Source organism: Podarcis pityusensis, assembly GCF_964106645.2.
Source record: "Podarcis pityusensis genome assembly, chromosome: 9".
Classification (NCBI taxonomy): domain Eukaryota; kingdom Metazoa; phylum Chordata; class Lepidosauria; order Squamata; family Lacertidae; genus Podarcis; species Podarcis pityusensis.
The window spans coordinates 25,257,445-25,272,671 of record NC_138034.1 but is presented as its reverse complement, the minus strand read 5'-3'; the positions used below and the strand labels follow the sequence as shown (position 1 = coordinate 25,272,671).

At 45.6% G+C, this 15,227-nt stretch overlaps 1 protein-coding gene across 6 annotated transcripts in view; it reads right to left on the bottom strand.

Annotated features, from left to right (window-relative positions):
* Positions 1-14,926, bottom strand: part of FAT1 (FAT atypical cadherin 1) — a 125,060-nt gene extending 110,134 nt beyond the window's left edge. For 2 of the 6 annotated variants that reach the window (XR_013990349.1, XM_081020450.1), the window contains exons 1-2: positions 14,539-14,926; positions 3,009-6,298 (exon numbers count right to left, since the gene is read on the bottom strand). Coding sequence is in view for 5 of the 6 variants with exons in the window: in XM_081020450.1 (XP_080876576.1) it covers positions 3,009-6,279 (3,271 nt within the window). In the remaining variant the exon portion in view is untranslated. Of the gene's footprint in view, positions 1-3,008; positions 6,299-11,921; positions 11,988-14,538 lie in introns of those variants that run through there. The other 4 variants (XM_081020446.1, XM_081020448.1, XM_081020449.1 and 1 more) reach the window with 3 other exon arrangements.
* Between the last annotated feature and the right edge of the window lie 301 nt (positions 14,927-15,227).

The window sequence follows — 15,227 nt, the reverse complement described above, 5'->3', positions numbered from 1 at the left end:
CTCCCCTCACTGACCTTAATCTATACTTCAAAAGCTAAGCAGATGTTTCAATAGGAAATTCATCTGCAATATGACAGCTGTACCAGCAGCAATATAACAAGCACCACCTTCCACAGCTTTTGACAATTATTTCCTTTCAAGACTCCTTTTGCTTGTCAAATGTTTTTCAAGGAAAAGACACAGACCTTTTTTTAAAAAAAAAATCACCTCCATGCGTACTTCACTGAATGAACTGATTCTCATTTACAAGGAAATCTCGAGTCGAAATGCAACTGTTTCACACCCAAGGTCAGTAAATCTCAGTTCTCTCCTGGGCTGGGCTGTTTTCATCAGACCAGGCTATGACCCAGTCAATAGGGGTCACTGCTAAACAATGCTTACTTTCAAGCAGCCAGAAAGAGAGGAATAGAAGAACCCCAAGCTTTCATGTTGAGTTCCTATTTACCAATCCCTGTGAGGGTTTGCCAGCAGGATCTTTAAGGAGGAGCACTACCGCCCTCAGCACATTCTCTCGTCGAACAGCAAACTGAGTATTTATTCAAGAGCAGCCCATCTTCCATTTCGCGTTTGGAAACAAAACTGAATTATTAAAGAATTGTGTGGCTGTTATGTCCATGGGGATGTTTTAGGCTTCTTATCCAATTTATTCACGATACTTTTGTTAAAAAGAATGCTAAACAGACCCTATGCATCCAATATAGAATTCTAGGATTAAAGTCCAGCATACAGTGGTACCTCGGGTTACATATGCTTCAGGTTACAGACTCCACTAACCCAGAAATACTACTTCAGGTTAAGAACTTTGCTTCAGGATGAGAACAGAAATTGTGTAGCGGCGGTGCGGCGGCAACAGGAGGCCCCATTAGCTAAAGTGGTGCTTCAGGTTAAGAACAGTTTCAGGTTAAGAACAGACCTCCAGAATGCATTAAGTTCTAAATCTGAGGTACCACTGTACTTTTGTCAATTGGGGACTAACAGGGCCATCTTATGCATACCAACTCAGATTTATGCCTCATCCACTTTCGTTATCTCACCATCAAAATAAAGAAGCAGGATCCAGGCTATCTTCAAGCCCCACCACTGTCTATATTAGTCTACCTGCCCTTTGAAACCTTCAGGTTGGAGTGTTGCATTAATATCTGGGAGACCAGGGTTCAAAATCGCCACTTGTGAAGCTCACTGGGTGACCTCGGGCCAGTCACAGTCTCTCAGCCTAATCTATGTACCTCACTGGGTACATAAAATGGAGAGGCAATGAACTATGCATGTCCCCTTGACCTCCTCAGAGGAAAGGTGGAATATAAATGTAATAATTTAAAAAATAAAAAGAGAAAGGGTTGAAAGAAAAAGAGACAAAAACACTTCCAACAGGGAATCAACAGCAATGTTTCATTGCAGGTTCCATTTGTACTAAATTGGCAGTGAGCTCCAATAACCATGTGACCTGACAATGTTCCAAGTTGTCCATTCATCTTGCATTGGGTAATAATGATAATTTATTAAATTTGTAAACCTGAAGATCCCAGGGTGGTTCACAACAGAAAAAAACACAAAATGAGAATACAAAATACATACTGAAACAAAAACAACCCAATAACTCTCTACCACAAACACGTTTAAAAAGTCATAAAATGTTAATCAGCCAAAGCCTGGCTGAAGAGAAATGTTGTCCCTGGCACCTAAATATATTAAATGTTTGTCTTAGAAGAATACAGTGTTGCCAAATGAAATTATGCACTCAATGCGGAGTCGGTTATTTATACATTACTATCTTTGTATCTCCTAAACAGGAGCAAAGTGACACATTTTATTGTCATTTGCATGTTCAGCACCCAAAATTAGTAAATACTGACTATTTTCATTTTGGGGGCATTTTGTGCATTGTGCAGGGTAGTCACGGAGTGAATTTTAACTGGAAAGGTGGTTTGCAGACCTCTCTTAAAAACAAATGGATTTGCTGCATGTTTACCCTAAAGTAAATCTAATTATGCTCAATGATGTCTACTCCCAGGCAAGAATTGCCTCCTAAGTTCTAAATTCTCTTGACTAGATGGATAGATGGGTTCAGCAATATAGAAACCTTTGACTGGTACATGGCTGCTGAAATGCACCTTACTGTACAAAGGTAATATTTATATTTGTTGCTCTGCCCCCTTTTTCCCCCTGGCTCCGCCCACCACCAACATGCAGGATATGGAAGCCTGCCTGTGAGACAATGCAGGATGAAAAAGATCTCCCACCCGTAGGAGATTTTTCAACAGGAAAAGAATCTAATTCAAATTGGGTTTCCCAGGTACTTCATACCTTTCCTACACAACTGTGTAAATCTGACCCCTAAAACATGCTGCGTTGTTTATACCACTTCATTCATACAGTTGGGCCTTGCATCTTTGTTGCACTGTATACATTTTGGACAGTGTTCTCGAAGCTACAAACATGAGTCTGACCAAACTGCGGGAGACAGTGGAAGACAGAAGTGCCTGGCGTGCTCTGGTCCATGGGGTCACGAAGAGTCGGACACGACTAAACGACTAAACAACAACAACATACATTTTGCATGCTGCTACTTTTTAACCTTATAAAAGAAAGTATCTTTAGAAATATTCCAATAAAGGCTCCTTCTTATGGACAATGCCTATAGGCAGTTTCCGGGACTGACAGAGCAACCCACATCAACTGAGAAGGAAGTGGAGCTTACACCCCAGAAAGTGGATTAAATATTGCAGCCAACGTATGGGAATATAGGAACCTGCACAAGGGATGACGTTGTCTTCTGTATTTCCAGCACTGCTCCTTTCTGCCTTGGCCCAGCCCCACCCTCACACAAAAACTAAAGTAGCAAACAAAAATGAAACACCGTTCACTGATTTCAGAGCCTTCAAACACTATGATGCGCTGTGTACAAATAAATTATTGTTCGTTTCAAGGACATTTAACTCAAGGTCTTATCTTAAAAGCAATGTAATAGGTTGCATAATAAAAACCAGAAGACTGTAACAAGTTCTTACCTGTTTCTTCATCTATTTTGAAAATTCCAACACCAGATCCATCCCTTATCGAGTATCTGATCTCACCATCTCTTCCTGTATCCTCATCATAAGCGGAAAGAGTCATCACTGAAGTACCAACGGGAACATCTTCGCTTACAAAACCTTTATCCACAAAGCTGGGAAAGCGTGGAGAGTGAAGGTTTTCGTTTACATCAACTACTTCAATCTCAATGTAGCAGGTAGACGACAATGACACTGGTTTGCCTTTGTCTTTGGCCCGTACCGTCAGATTATAAACTTGTTTTCTCTCAAAATCCAGCCTCTGTACAACACGAATTGCTCCACTAAGTTTATCTACGTCAAAACTTCCATCCCCACCATCTAAAAGGCTATACCGCACTTGGCTTGACTGGCCCAAGTCAGGATCGTGGGCTTCCAGCCATGTGATGATTGTTCCTTCCGGAAGGTCTTCTCGAATTTTCACACGGTAATTGGATGGGATAAATTTCGGAGGATTGTCGTTGACATCTTCTAAAGACACCTTCAGCAGAACAGTTGAAGATAACTGTGCTTCCTCTTTAGCTTGGTCCCTGGCCTCTATTTTCAGAAAATACACAGGTTGCTCTTCACGATCCAGAGGCCCCACAACTTTCACAATACCCGTCACGCTATCAATGGCAAACGTGTCAGTATCTGTAAGAAAAGAGTATCTCACTTCCCCATTAGTCCCCAAGTCTTTGTCTATGGCTTCTATTTGAATGATTTCTGTATTTAGGTTCGTGTTTTCGGTCACGTCCACAAAATAGCTATCCTGTAAGAATTCTGGACAATTGTCATTGGCATCTAGAACCCTGATATCTAAAAGACACCAGTCAGACTTTTGCGGTATCCCAAGATCATAAACAGTAATATTCAATGTATATTTATCTTTTACTTCTCGGTCAAGGGCAGAAAGGATTTTCAGAATTCCCGTCTCCATACCAATGATAAAGCTGCTATCGTTATTACCTCCAGAGATAGCATAGACAAGCTTTCCATTGAAACCAGTATCTAGATCACTAGCATTCAAATGTATGATGCTGGAACCGATGAGTTGATCTTCTTTTACCTCAATGCTTCTGGGAAGGCTATTTCCAAACTGAGGCGCATGCAGATTCACAGAGTAAGTGTCAAAAAACACATCGTCAGCTTCACCACGACCATGCAGCTTATTTGCCTGCAGAAGTTTCTCCGCCAGCATTTTGGCGACACCAGTCTCTTCACATTGTAAGTATACTGGTTTGCGGCTGGCAATGACAGTAATGTTAATATATAATGGGGCTGACAAATTTTCTCCATCTGTGGCTGTTATTCTCAAGCTATGAAAAGTTGCTTTTGCACCCAAGCCATCTCCTAATGATTGCTTCAAGGAAAGCACCCCAGAGTTTGGATTTAAACTAAATAAATCTAATTCATTTCCAGATTCAATTTGGTATTGTACCAGCTGCAGCTCATCAGCATCAATAGCAGACACAGTTGTTATTTGTTCTCCAACAACAAGTTCCCTGGGGATTGTTCCCTCACAATTTATTTTCTCAAACAGTGGAGTGTTATCATTCAAATTATTTAAAGCTATAGTAACAGGGACTTCAACTTCTCGGCGATATGGTGTGCCCCAGTCAGAAGCTCGAATTCTCAATTTATAGATTCTTGGCATTAATTCATAATCCAAGTTTTCAGAGGTACTGATAACACCAGTAAAGTGGTTTATCACAAAAGGAACGGGGCTTATATTCGCAATACTGTATGTCACATAGCCATTCTCACCTTCATCAAGATCTTTTGCATTCACACTCGTGACACTTGTACCTATAGGAACATTCTCATCAAATGAAGCTTTATAAGAAGTCTGGGTAAATTCAGGGGAATGAGTATTCATATCTATAACTTTAATCAATACTGTTGCAGAGGCTTTTCTGTCACTTGTCATAATGTCGAATTCAATATGGGATGCACGCTGTGCATTTATGGGATCTAAAGTACTAACAAGGCCAGTATAAGGATTCAGGTGGAATCTGATTTTGCTTGGTGCATTTCTAAACACGTATCTCAAATGGGAATAAGTAGGCAGCGTTTTTACCATAACTACAGGAGTGTTTGGTGGGGCAAATTCACTTATTTCTGCCCTGTAAACAGCTCTTTCAAACTGGACTGGTCCCGATCTAAATTTGGAGGATGCCACATGAATTACTTTGACAGGAGAAAATTTTGGAGGATTCCCTTTATCTTTAGCTTGCAGAGTTAGATTATAGCCAAACAGTTGGCTCTCCCAATCGATACTGCCAACAGCTTTTATTTTATATTCTTTTCCTCCTGGAAAAGTCCTCACAGTTTTAAACTGCTGGAGTGGGTCACCCGCTACAATGCTCAAAGATGCCACCTCTCCATTTGAACCGTGATCCCTGTCCTCAACTGTTACGATTGCATATGATGGATCCTTGTCAAGCTCTGAAGGAGCCAACGTAAGGGCCGTGATAACCGGAGCATACTCATTAGCCTGTTCTATATGAACAGTCAACCTTGCCATGCTGCTGATGCCACTACTGCCATACAATTTCATCCCACGATCCACAGCAAGGATTTCCATTTCATAAACGTTTGTCTCTGAATAGTCAAGTCTGCCCGTCAGAACTATTATGCCACTGGTTGGATGTATAGCAAACATATCTGTCCTCTCTTTGAAACTGTAATAAAACTCTCCATTGGTTCCAATATCTGCATCCGTTGCACTAACTCTGGCAACGCTCGTCCTTATTGCTGTATTCTCAGGCAATGAAACACTGTAAGAAGTTGGAGAAAACAAAGGCCGTAAGTCATTTGTATCCAACACTTGCACTCGGACTCTCGTACGAGCTTCCATATTTGTGCTCTTCTCTATTGCTTTCACAGTTAACACGTAATGGTCTTTGACTTCCCTGTTAAGTATAGCTGTGTTCCCTCCCTTGGTCCGTATTCGTAAAAAGCAAAAGTCTCCCAAGATATACTCTTCCGCTTTGAACAAGTTCTCGTTATCCCCAGAAATTATTTTGTATTTTATATCCCACAGCAAGTTCGTGATATAAATGCCCATTTTCACTGGATGTCCAACGTAAGTCTTGGCTGCAGAGTTTTCATATACTGTGGCATTGTAATGAGTTTGGGTAAACTGCATTGGCAATGTGTGATGCAGTCTTGGATTCCCTTCACAGTTTCCAAAATGCTGCACAAGCAGCAAGAGGGGCAGCAGCAACATGGTCAAATGGCTCTCCATGGAGGCAAGTTCCAAAAACCTGGAAAAAACAAAACAAAAAAGGAATATCAATCAGGGTTTTCCAAACTATTATGGAAAGTTTGCTACTCACTCCCCATAGACTTGTTGAAAAGGAACCACCATTGCAAGGCTCGCTTGACGTAAGGAACTCTGCCCAAGAAAGAATGCTATCAGTCACAATGAATGTACTCTCTACAAATCAATAAACCAAAATCTGAAATGGAAAGCCGAGCTTACAATTCAAGGGATTTCCCTGAAAACAATACCTAGTGCTACTTCCCTAGGCTAAATAACAGTTGTCTCCTAATACAGTGGTACTTCAGGTTACATACGCTTCAGGTTACAGACTCCACTAACCCAGAAATAGTACCTCGGGTTAAGAACTTTGCTTCAGGATGAGAACAGAAATAGTGCTCCTGTGGCACGGCAGCAGCAGGAGGCCCCATTAGCTAAAGTGGTGCTTCAGGTTAAGAACAGTTTCAGGTTAAGAACGGACCTCCGGAACGAATTAAGTACTTAACCCGAGGTACCACTGTAGTTGCAATGATCTTCCTCTGTATTCTTGCCAACCCAAGAAAGGTGTGGTTAAGTTCAGTCATATAGAGCCTATTGCCTCTCTTGGGCCTTTGCAACCAGAAGAGGCTGGTTACAAAAGCATCACAGCACTCCTTTGATCTGGCAGAATGATGCAGCACTTTTTCTGAGATAAGTGAAAGAAACGCCCAACTATCTTACCTGCCCTTCTCTGTCTCACAGGAAGAGGGAAGGGAGACAACTGCAGTAATGCCACCCCAATGAATAATAGCTGTAGTGCCTTTACACCTGTACTTTCTGCCTTTCTAATGGCTATGATTCTAATTGAGAAACCAAAGGCAGGTCTTTCAAGCTCTGAGCTACTATTGCTGGAAAGCAAAAATATACTACAGAAGATATTAAGTCTTCTTTTTACCTACTTTACCTTTACCAAAGTCTACAAACCCACATGAGTTTTTAAAATATTAAGCAGATTATAACATGCTTTAAAATAAAGTGATTTGCCCAGGTATTTTTTTTAGAAAGATGGGAAGAAACTGAATCAATGTTCCAGTTCTGCTCTTGAACAATTCAGAAAAGAGAGATTCCAGAAGCTGTTCATCATACTAGCTTCCCAACATGCTTAATTGCACTTAATGTTATGTATCCAACAACAGAAACTCTAGGAAGTGATAGGATTAACCCTAATACATGGGATTGCACGCAACAGACTTCTGCTTGTGCAACAAATCTTCCACCTCCTCTTCTCTGCAGGCCCCAGAGCACCCTCAAAGTTTGCTCCAGAGGGTTGGGGGACCCTCTGCAACAGATTGTTGGGGTGCACAGGAAGAGAAGAGGATGGGGCAGTCCCACTGCACAAGCGGAAGGTGATTCAGACAGCATTGGATACAACCCATGATATTGCAGTAGTTCACTAAAATCCTGAGTGCAATTATCATGGAAAAACTCAACAAGAAGAAATAAACCATTCCTCTATGATAAATAACCATTTCAACTTTTTAGAAAATTGCATGTGTCAAACTGTTTATTCCAACCATCACTTATTCAACAAAGCACATGACTACCACTTGCAAACTGCTCAATTCTAAACCTGAAAGCATAGGCGGGTTTAGATTATTGAAGCTCTACTCAAGATTGCACATACACTTAACTGTAGAAAGAAGACCATAATAATCCTTTTGTTGGCTGCATTACCATAATGTGCAGGTTATTTTGTATTTTATCAGAACATGAGGCAAAAGCAAAATCCTATTAAAGTTTACTTGGAATAAAGTCCCACTGTATTCAGTGGGGATTACTCTCTAGAAAGTGTCTTTAAGATTGTAGCCTACAATAATTACTTTTGAGTTCTTCCTCTCTGAACAACTCTGGTATTTATCCTTCAAAAAGAGTATGAGGGTCAAGCTACTGCAGAAACTGCCAACAAAAAAGAAAAGGAAACAAAGATCAAGGCCACCACTCAGGCAAAGTTGAGCACTTTGAAGTCCCACTGATGTCCCAGTTTGGTTGGCCACAGTTGGAGTATGCTTGTCAAGAGAGGATATTAGACTGATCCAGCAGGGTTTATTTCCTTAATAATGGGGGGAAAATAGTTTGCAAGGAGTAAATGCCAATGATCTGAATAAATAAGCTTATTAATTCATTGTATTTTACTGGACTCTGCAAGCCTGAACTGTATTTTATGCTGTTCTGTTTTGGGTGTTGGCATTGTATGGCTTTTTTTTTTTTTTTTTTTTTTGTATACCACTTTGAATTTTTTGGAGGGTAAGCAGTCTACAAATATTTTAATAAATAAATAGAATTGCACTGATAAGCCTGGGCTTAGTTTTCCTGCTGAAACTGATGGGAATTAAATGTGGAACTGCAATGGGAGTTACACCCAAGGTATTTCCGGGGCTGGGGGGTTGGGAGATGGTAAGGAGTATACACTCTGCCATTACAAGCATAACACACAGAGAGAACTTAGGCACACCTTCTGCTAAGGATAGGAAAGTAAATCAACCTTTGCTCTCCCCCTCCAGACAATTCTGGGATTCCTAAGAAGAAAAATCACAACCTCAGTCCATAGTTAACTATTCTCTCCTTTCCACTGTCTGCTAATAAGGAAAGAGATAATTACTCTTCATGTTCTCCCATTTTTCATCAGCTCAGCCAGGTAATAAATGGGTTCTGGGGACAATGAGCAGAGGGAAAGAGTACTGCTTTAACAAAAGCCACAGTTGGCTCAATTGGTTAGAGTGTGGTGCTGGTAATGGCAAGGTCGCAGGTTCAATCTTCATAGGGCCACCTGCATATTCCTGCATTGCAGGTGGTTTGACCTCAAGAGTCCCTTCCAACTCTATGAAAAACTTGTGAAAATAGAAGGGGGACTCCTTCTCCCTGGTGTTGGAGCAGCTGTAACTTGGGCTGTCCCGAAATCAAAGACAAAGACCCTATAATCCATAGGAGCGAACTCCTAGGGACCGAGGTCCCTCTGCCCCCCCCCCAAAAAAAAATATCTGAGAGCTCCTGAAAGTTAATGGGCATTGCCATTCAAACTCGTGGGATCGATTATGTGGGGTGAGGCTTACATGTGTCCCCCCGCCAAAAAAAATATTTTATTGAAGTTGGCACTTTTGCTGGAATCCTCCTGTTTTTGCTGGATTGTGCTCTGTCCTCCCAACATTAAGGGCTAACACAAAATCCAAGATAGCACAACAAGAAGATACTATTGTCACCTATCCTGGGGAGTTTAGAAGACAGCAGATTTGGCAAGCCAACCACCCCCCCCCGCCCCCCTTGGTATTGCCCTGACCGGCTCACGGCAGCAGCAGCAGCACAATAGCTCCGCGCTGCCCCTCGCGCCCCACTTGCTAGTCACCGCACGTCGAGTCCACCCCCATCCCCAGCCATCCCACTTCCGCTTGTGGGGGGGACGATGACTCTCTAGAGGCAACAAGGGGGAGGGGAAGAAGAAACCAAGGCACCAAGCGCCGCCACCTCACAACGCCGCCCGTCGCTACCTGCCTCAAGTCCGGCTCCAACTCCTCCAGTGCGCCCTGTTTCCCAAGTTTCTCCTCCGCGGCGCCTCAGGCGGGGAAGAAGGCGCCCTGCTGGCTCTCCAGCAACTTTCTTCCCACGAAGTTTCTCCCCCCGGGCAAGGGCGAGCGGGCGCCCTGTTCCTCGCCGCTCAGCGCTCCCTCGCCCGAGGGGGAATCCGCTTCCCCACCCGAGGGACCGGCAGCTCCCCGTCCGGCATGGCCAGCAGCCGGGCAGCGTCTCCTCGCCAGCTCGCGCTTTCTTCTTTCTTTCTTTCCCCTCCGTCCCTCGCCGGTCTCCTTTCTCCGGTGCGGCTCTCTCTCTCTCTCGCCCCCGGATTCCTCCGCCAAAAGCAGGGGCAGCCGCCACAAACCGCCTCCGGAACTAATTTCTCTGGCATGAAAACCAAAACCACACTTTTCAGCGGCTCCGCGCCTCGCCACCATCTGGCTCCGTAGTGATTATAACCCTGCAGATCAAACGCCACCACTATCTTTCTTTCTTTCTTTCCCACTCCCCTTTTCTAAGGAAAGGAGCAAATCAAGCTGGGAGAGAGCCGAGAGCAAACGCAGAAAGGAGCCGGGAAGGCTTCCTCGGGAGTAAATCTCACTTGAAACGTATTCGCACCGAGGAACAGCTTCGGATCGGGCCACGTTGGCTCCGAAGCGAGTCCCTGTGCAATTCAGAAGAAATCGCTTTGAAGCAAGGGCTGGGAAAGACGTTTACATGGGAGTAGGACCCATTGAACGTGCACAGGATCGAGCTTTCCAAGCAACGCATCCCACCCACCCCCCCAAAAAAAATCTCAGTGGGGCTTACTCGTGAGTAAGGGCGTTTGGTCTCTCGGTCGTGTTAATTAACACTCTCTAGTTAATCCTTTCCTCGGTGGCTCAAAGATCTGCTTTTAATTCATGAGGTCGATGATGTCATAAATCAAGAAAGCGAGAACAAGGGATCTTTCATGCTTTCTTTCTTTTTAATTAAAAGAAAAAGCAACACTCCGTTCTCAAAGTTTGTTGTTTCCAACCGCCCGGGTTTCCGCAGAGAATTATTGCAATCTGCTCTTGAATACGTCTCATCGCGTTCCCAAGCCTATAATTACTCGAGAGTTCGCCTCATTGTGCCGCAAGCCCTAAAAAGGAAGCCTCCGCAAACCAAATCTTACCTCCTCCAGGGCTTTTAACACTCCACCGCCCAAACCTCCCAGAGACTCCGCTTTGGAGAGCGTAATAAATAATCGCCAGCACTTCCGTGCACAGCTGGGCTAAGCTAACCCCACATTCTGCAAAATTCCAGCCTTGCAAAGCGCGCCCCATGCTACGCCCTGCAGCGCAATTCCCAGCATCCCCCTTATTACCCAGCCAGAAATTAAAGACGGGAAGGACAAAAATACCATCTTGGGAGGCCCGGACAGCTTTGAATGCACTTACGTATCTTGAATTAAAGGAGTTCCTTCTAACTTAATTTTTTTTAAAAAAAAAAATCCTCCAGAGAGCAGTATGGACATCTGCAAATAAAGTTTTAAAAAACTTGGGTGGCCCAAAAAGTAGTTATCGTTCATAGAATAACGATGAACAGTTTGCCACCCAATCCTATGATACACTGTATCAGATACAGTATACATGCCCAGGCAAGTAACTCCTACTTGGTTCAATGGGATTTATTCCCAGGTAAATTGGTATACGACTGCAACCAAGTTCCACTCATTCAACCAACGGGATCCGGCCAGACGCATGCACACTATTTAACAGGTTTACTCATGAGCAAGTCCCACTCCCTAAGCATTTCGGATTGCAGACGTTTATGATGCAACGCAAACGACAGCCAGTCCCTGATCGGAAAAGCAACTTCAACGGACTTCACTTCCAGAGCCACACCGTACTGTTAACTCCTGTGAAAACTATACAGAGCTTTATGCGCGCCTAGCGCTACATAGCACAAGATGGGTCTGTTTGTTAGCTGGCAAGGGCGGGTAGAAATTGGGCTTCAGCGCTAGTAAGAATTTCCATTCATCTTCTCCACCCGCTCCTAATTCCACTTTGAATCTCACAAAAAAAAGGGAGGGCAGTTTCGAGATTTTAGCTACTTACACGTAGGAGTATGGATTTCCAAGGAGAGACCTAGATGCATGGCTGCCTAGTTTCGGAGAGACCGGACTCCAGATGGGGCTCTCCAATAGGAACAGAGACAGCTGCCCCCCCTCCCCTGGGGGAGGGGAAAACTCAGGGAAAATGGGAGGGCTTCGGATTCTATTTCAGAGTTTCAATATTTAAAAAAAGTACTGTACGCCAATACTAGCAAGACAACTGTTAACATTTCATGGCACGTCTCGAAAGCACTCTGTAAAGGCGAGGAGGATTAAATAAATAAAACTCCAACCAAGCAGCAGATCGCTCGCTCTGTTGAAAGGATTGTATACATGCATGTGAAAATCGGCAAACCTGCACTCCCTGGAAGTGGGAATACCCGGAACCGACCAATATCTGTCGGCACAGTAAATTTCTATAGGAGGTGGAGAAGGAGCGCACTGCCGCCGTCTACCAACAGGAGTTGGCGAACTGCTATCAAACGGAGCAATCGCAGGCCTCCCATTCCCCAATCGCTCCGGAATAGCCTCTAGTTAACCCAGCCCTCTCTGCAGGTCTGCTTAGAAGCAAACTCTACTGTGTTCAATGGGGCTTCCTCACAGGTAAATGTGTATAATATACCCTCATTTGACACATCCAGCGAGCCTCACTTTCGAGCAGACATGCACAAGCCCACTTTGTAAATCGCTTACTCTGGAGAAAATGATCTTGTTCTTTCCTGCCAGGGCCCAGCCCCTCACCTAACCAAACTGGAAAACCATCCATCACCTAGTTGCAAAGTAGAAGCGAATGGGATTAAGGTGATTTACAGCACAGTCCTAATCATTCCTACGCAGATTCGAATCCTACTGAATGCAGTGAAGCTTTCTACCAGGTGAACGGTTTCTGAAGTGCAAGCTTAGTCCCCGTTCTCTTCTGTGGCGCATCGGTGCCGATCAAGGCGCTGTTTACTCGACTCAATAGGCTTACTCCCGAGTAGACACGGCTTAGGCCGGTTTCCCTGAAGCGCTGAGAACCGAACCGGTCCAATAAAAGATAAGAGCAGTCAGGTTTCTAAAGTGGGGTGTGAGGGTCGCAGTGCATGATGACACGTGAAACCGCCACGAAGCTTTCGGAATGAACCTTTCGGGGAAACGGGCTTGTCCAAGTGTGGATCGGAAGAGCAATACAGCGCTCCTAAACTCCTTCCTCCATCGAAGCTTGTTCCGAACCGAGTCAGAACAGGAAAAGAAGGAATGGGTGAGACGGGGGGCAAAACCTGAAAGAAGGAACCAACTCCTATGGGCTTGGGGTCCTTTCTTCGCCCCCCTAAAATATTTGAGGGCACCAGGTCCCCCCAAAGTTGATGGGTATTACCATTCAAATGGCGTGCGTGATCGATTATGTGGGGCGGGGCTTATCGGCTGCCCCCCCAATATTTAAGTTGGGTTGGCACTCTCGGTTCCTGGCGCCAACTTGAATAAAATATTGGAGGAACTGGTAAGCCCCTCCTCACCTAACCGATCGCATGACGGCACACACCCACAGTATTTGAATGGCAATGTCCATCAACTTTTGGGGGGCGGCCCCCTCATATTTTATGGGCGGGCTAGGGACCTCGGCCCCATGGGTCATAGTGATCAGACACTTGCCACCGCCACCCCAGCCCCCCAGCTCTCCGCCACGCTCCTCTTCCTCCCCCGAGAAACTTAATTGTTTGGAAGGAAACTACCTTTTTTTTTGCCACGGAAAGGCAGCAAAAAAGTGGGGAGGGGGAGAACAAGAGATAAGGCAGATTACCCAAACCCAGCCTTCACTTCGCACTAGTCTCTCAATTTTTCTTGATTCTCTCTCCCCCCCCCCCTCCCGGTTGCATTAAAAATTGTCCCCTCGAGGCAAGTGCTAAATATGTGGCCGACGATCAAGGCGCTATAAAAATGCTCGACGTATAAATCGCATCCCCGCCCTCCCCCCTGCATGTGGAGTGAAACGAGAAACAATGGGTCGCCCTCGAGGCTCACCTTACGCGGGGAAACCAGCAGTACGAGGGCGGGCGGAGGAGGGGACACACACACACAAACCCAAAGTAGCGAGAGGACAATGCACATAGAGAGCCCTCCTCGTGTTCCCTCGTGTCTCCTCCGGACAATGCTGAACTTGGCTGAGCTTGTGACGGGTCCCAGGCTAGGAACGGAGCTGCTGCGTCCCTAACCGGCGGCTAGAGGGCGCTGCGCCACAATACAAACGCGCGGATTCCCTGCTTCTCCTTCCCAAAGGAACCATTTCTAAAACAAGTTGCGCTTTACAAGGGGGGGGGGCAATGCAAAACCCCGGTAGCAATTTTTTAAATTTTTTAATTTATTTTTTTTTTGCAACAAGGCTACTTAAATCGCGTTCGGGAGGGCGCGGGCGCGTCTCTCTCGCCCTAGAAAGGTAGAGTGCGGGGGAGGGGGAAACAGGAGAGTGCGGGGGCGTTTATTGATCCGTGCAATATTGAGACAGGACGGCCAGATCAATTGCAACCACGAAACTATAGTTGCGGGGGTGGGGCGCAGAAGCCTCTGCATGCATTAAGTAGCCCAACACTCTCTTTGCCACTCAAGGGAAAGAAGCGAAGGGAGGAAAAGAACCGTCAACTCACCAACCAGGCCAGCTGGGTGCAACGCGTGTCTCGTCCCTCAAGCCAGTCCCGCTTTGCTTTCAGTCCATTCCGGCGGACTCGGGTCCCCAAGTGAGGCATGCATCAAAATCGAAAGCCAACTTTGCCCGGAGCAGCGTATTCCAGCAGCGCCCGGGAGATCTGGCGCCTGTCTCCATATCCCAGGTGGCTGCATGCCGGATTGAACCCATCCGGTGTTTAAAAACTTGGTATGTTGTGGGGAGGGAGTCAGAGGAAAGCGGGAGGAGAAGGGGAAAAAATCCAAGTTTGTCAAGACATGTCCAGGCAAGGAGTATGCACATAGGTAGTCTTGAGTTGCAGCGCCGGGGAGAGCGCAGGCTGCAGCGGCTCACTGACTCACTCCCTCTCTTCGCCACCGCCGCCGCCTCCTCTTCTGCCCTCCCTCTTCTCTGGAGCGCCGCCCACTCCCGCTCCCCACCGCTGGACCGGGGGATTCTCCCGCCAGACGGCGGCGGTGACGGCAGCAGCCGAGCGCTCCTTGCTCGGCTGCCTGAGCCGGAGAAAGTGGACGGTGCTCCCTGCCTCTCCGTCGCCTCCTTCGCCTCCGCTGCGCGAGAGGTGGGCGCGCCTGCAAACCGAGTTTTCCTTCCCGCCCCGTCGACTGTATTGCGCTCCGGAGAAGGGAGATCCTCTGCTCTCCTCTGCTCCGC